This window comes from Helobdella robusta (assembly GCF_000326865.2).
Source record: "Helobdella robusta unplaced genomic scaffold HELROscaffold_14, whole genome shotgun sequence".
NCBI lineage: Eukaryota > Metazoa > Annelida > Clitellata > Rhynchobdellida > Glossiphoniidae > Helobdella > Helobdella robusta.
This window is the reverse complement of record NW_008703782.1, coordinates 3848687-3852566: the sequence shown is the minus strand read 5'-3', so window position 1 is coordinate 3852566 and position 3880 is coordinate 3848687. Positions and strand designations below refer to the sequence as shown.

Below are 3880 nucleotides of genomic sequence, written 5' to 3'. Positions count from 1 at the left end.
CTTTACGTCATTTTCTAAATTATTCAATCATTTCCCAGAGGTTTTAACAACAACCAACCAACAACAACAACCAACAACAACAACCAACCAACAACAACAACATAAATAACGACAGCAACAACAGCAACAACATGGCACTTGACGGATGGAATCACTTTGCAATTGAATCTGGGCACTTCAACATGAGAAACAACTGCGAGACACGCTAGCCACTGAACTATGTTGGCGCCAATAAGAAGAAAATACTATTGTTAAAACGTGTGAATATATTTGCTCATAGGTATCGGAATAAATTGCACAAATTAAAAGTCAAAATTTGAATTTTAAAAGAAAAAAAGAAATAATGAAATATAAATTGCTTTTTAAATTGAGTTTCAACAATATTCATTCTCGAATTTTTTCATAAAAGTTTATTTTACAATTCACAAGTGGTGGAATTTTCTTTGAATGAAGAAGTTGAATAAATTTATCCTTTTAAAAAAGTTATTTTTCAAGTAAAATATGTTGTTAGAGTTTTTGTCATTCTAATATTACTAATGTTCAGTTGTGTTTATTTCCTGTCTTTCCATATTGTCTTAAATTATTTTATTATCTTATTGGCGAATTTCCAAACATTTCAATTTAATCTCTTTATCATTCAGCAAAATTTGTTCAATATTAATATGATTTAACACTTCAAAATACAGCCAACATAAACAAACTTATGTATTGCTATATAGCTTGAACCATCATCCTCCCTAAAAAATGGCATTAAACATGTGTGATTCATCTAGATTCGTCAGAAAAAATGTACCTCTCAAATTTGACAATTACTAATTATAAGACGCAGAGCTTCACATTGAAAAGCCAGTTTCAGCTGTGACGCACGTTTTAAAAATAATAATCCCTAACTTTAATCAAAAAGCACAACTTCAAATACTTTGACATAAGCAATTTTGAAAAATTTTGTTCACATAATTTTTAGATAACTAGAATATTTTGTAAGGATGGTTCAATTTAGAATTTCAACAAACAAGCAAAGCCATTGTATAAATTGGGAAATAATTTTTAATGTCGCTTGCTTATTATTGTAGTGCAAGACTTCAAGAACTCGGATTAGTTAAAATGTTTTCAAAATTGGAACTTTAATTAAATAATTTATAAAATAGTAGAATTAAAATGGACTTATTTGCGGACAAACATAGATTACCGTTTGGCATGCATCAAAGTCTTCTGTTCGGATCTTTTGCCAAAATCTTCTAACGGTGTCATTGGCAATTGTGTATCGTCTTTCAACATTTAATTGAAAAGTTCGTCGTTGGCTTCTCCGACAAATGGTACCGATCCTCTCCGCGCCTCAAACAACAAAACTCTAAAAGACCACCAATCTATTTAGAAGTTGTATTTGACACTGAAAATTTTTTGAGCCACAGATGGAATTTGTCCTATTTGACTTAGCAGAGAATCTAAAACCTGTTAGTTTAATATAGCCTTTGGAATCGATGAGGATATTTTCTGCCTTTAAACCCCGCTAGACTATGCCAACTTCATGTAGAAAGTTCAGTGCCAAAAAAATGAGCTCTATAAAATTGAGCAGTATTTTCATCGAATTTTTAAACAGATGACGTGTTCTTTGCAACTCTCCTCCTACAGAAAGATCGAAAGCGATATAAGCATTATCGTTATTCCAGAAGTTATGTTTGGCATTAACGATGAGAGGATGATCAATGGCTTGCAGGAAGTTCTTCTCATTCACCGTCCTTTCTATTTAATTTTCGTCAAAAAGATGTTGTTTCTTCAGAATTTTCCGGTTTTCTTCAACTTCTCAAATTTCACTGTCCCAAACCCACCTTGACCAATGGTTTCCATTCCTTTGAAATCTTCTATTGATATGTCATCAAATTTGACATTTTCAGAGTATTAGTAATTGAAAACTTTTGATGTATTTTTAATTTAATTCGTCATATTCAACTTCTAATTTTTTCAGGTTTTATCTTGTGGTTGATTGCCATTTATTTTGAATAAAAAAATACAACTGCTCATTTTTTAATTGGACTTTTTTAGAACCAGAAGTTGTAGGTTGTATGTGAGACCTTGAAGATGATTGCTGAGTCGTTGAGCTTAGCATGCATTTTTGCTGAAAGCTGTCCTACTAACTTAAAAATAAAGTTAATAATTGAAATCCATGTAGCTAAGATTTGATTTGAATCAATTTCATTGATGTGGTGTTACATTGTGCAACTAAACGAGGAAAGTTACGCTGATGACTGCTAGCCCATTAAAGTTTATAATTAATTCGCTTGTTAGGTCGAACAACATTGAAAAAGTTTTATTTTAAATTTAAATTGATTAATCCACAAAAAACACATTAATCTAACAAATTAATTCTACATCATCCATTTAGAGTAAAAATTCTTTTATTCAAAATTCACTCAATATTAATTTTCCAATTAAATCAATTACTGTGAATATTTCCATCATTTTTCATGAAACAATTTATTTTCCATTCGTCCATTGATTCTTTGGAAATCAAAAGTGAAATAAAGCTCTATACTGCATGCATAATCATGTTGCAAATAAATAGAAATTTTTTATACATACAACTCATTTGTGTCAGTTTTTTGAGACTTACATGGTTGGGCAAATTCAATAAATTCTTAACATCAAAAGAAGCGTCAATATCATCGCCATGGTGATTATGAATCTTCATCATTGTGGTTTAGGGTTGCATTAAGTTGCATACAATGGACAAACATTATAACAACACACCAGCAACAATAACAGCGACAATTTTGCTTATAACACACAACACATAACATATATTGAAAACGACACTACGCCATAGAAACAACGCTAACGACAAACACAGCCGACAACACAGAGCACAACAACACACTACAAAAAAAAATCACGTACAACAAGGCGGAACTGTCAATTGATGTCAATTATTACACGTTCCTTCTGTCATCTGCCTCTCGTCACGTGCATCTTCATCTTCGGGCATCTTCAACGTCATTGCCATCTCTATTTCCATTCCGTCGTCATCATTATTTTCATCTATTACGTCATCGTTAAAAAAATTTATATTATCGACGTCAATCAGTTTTTTCATCTTAATGTTATGTAAATTAATAAAAAATTAAATATATATATATATATATTTATTTATTTATATATATCCATAAATATATATATATATATATATATATATATATATATTTATATATATATATACATATATATGTTGGATTAAGACTGTCAGAAATGCAATTATTGATGAAAATCACAGTATGTTCGGCGTTGGTCTAGTAATTTTAGTTTTGTGTTTCTCTTTCCTCTTTCATGTGACTCTTTATAGCGCCAGTTTGTACGTGCATCGCGGGTCTTCTTGATAAATAAAAATGAATATTTTTAACCCAATATAAAATTCTGTTTCATTTTATAGCAACATGGAGTTCATCGATCGCTGGAGGTCAGATGATTTCTCCATGGTTTTTCCGTGGTTCCTTCTTGTCTGAAAGTTTGTGAGACTATTTTTACGAATTATTAAAGCAATGTTTGTATGATATTTTGATCTAAAACTAAATGCTTCATTGTTGGTGTAACATTTTGTTGTGCTACTCATATCATTGCATGCAGATTTATTTGGGTATGTTGTTGCAGAAAATTGCTTAAAGTTGTTGTTCATTTTATTATATTAAATTGATTATTTTATAACATTGGTTTGCTGGCAAAGCGAAGTTTTTAAAAAAATATGTATGCAAGTTATTGTTTCAAGTTCAACATACATATGTCGAAAAATGGAATAACTTGTTTGTGTGTGTATTTCTCTCTCTCTCTCTCTCTCTCTCTCTCTCTCTCTCTGTGTGTGTGTTTATGTATGTGTTATGTGTGTGTGTAT

At 30.6% G+C, this 3880-nt stretch overlaps 1 protein-coding gene across 1 annotated transcript; it reads right to left on the bottom strand.

Moving 5' to 3' along the window:
* Positions 1-1510: 1510 nt before the first annotated feature.
* HELRODRAFT_74434 (hypothetical protein) lies at positions 1511-1747 on the bottom strand (the record flags this gene model as incomplete). The annotated part of the gene is made up of 1 exon (XM_009014883.1): positions 1511-1747. A coding segment is annotated over one exon (237 nt), but the record flags the coding sequence as incomplete, so codon positions are not given.
* Positions 1748-3880: the final 2133 nt, after the last annotated feature.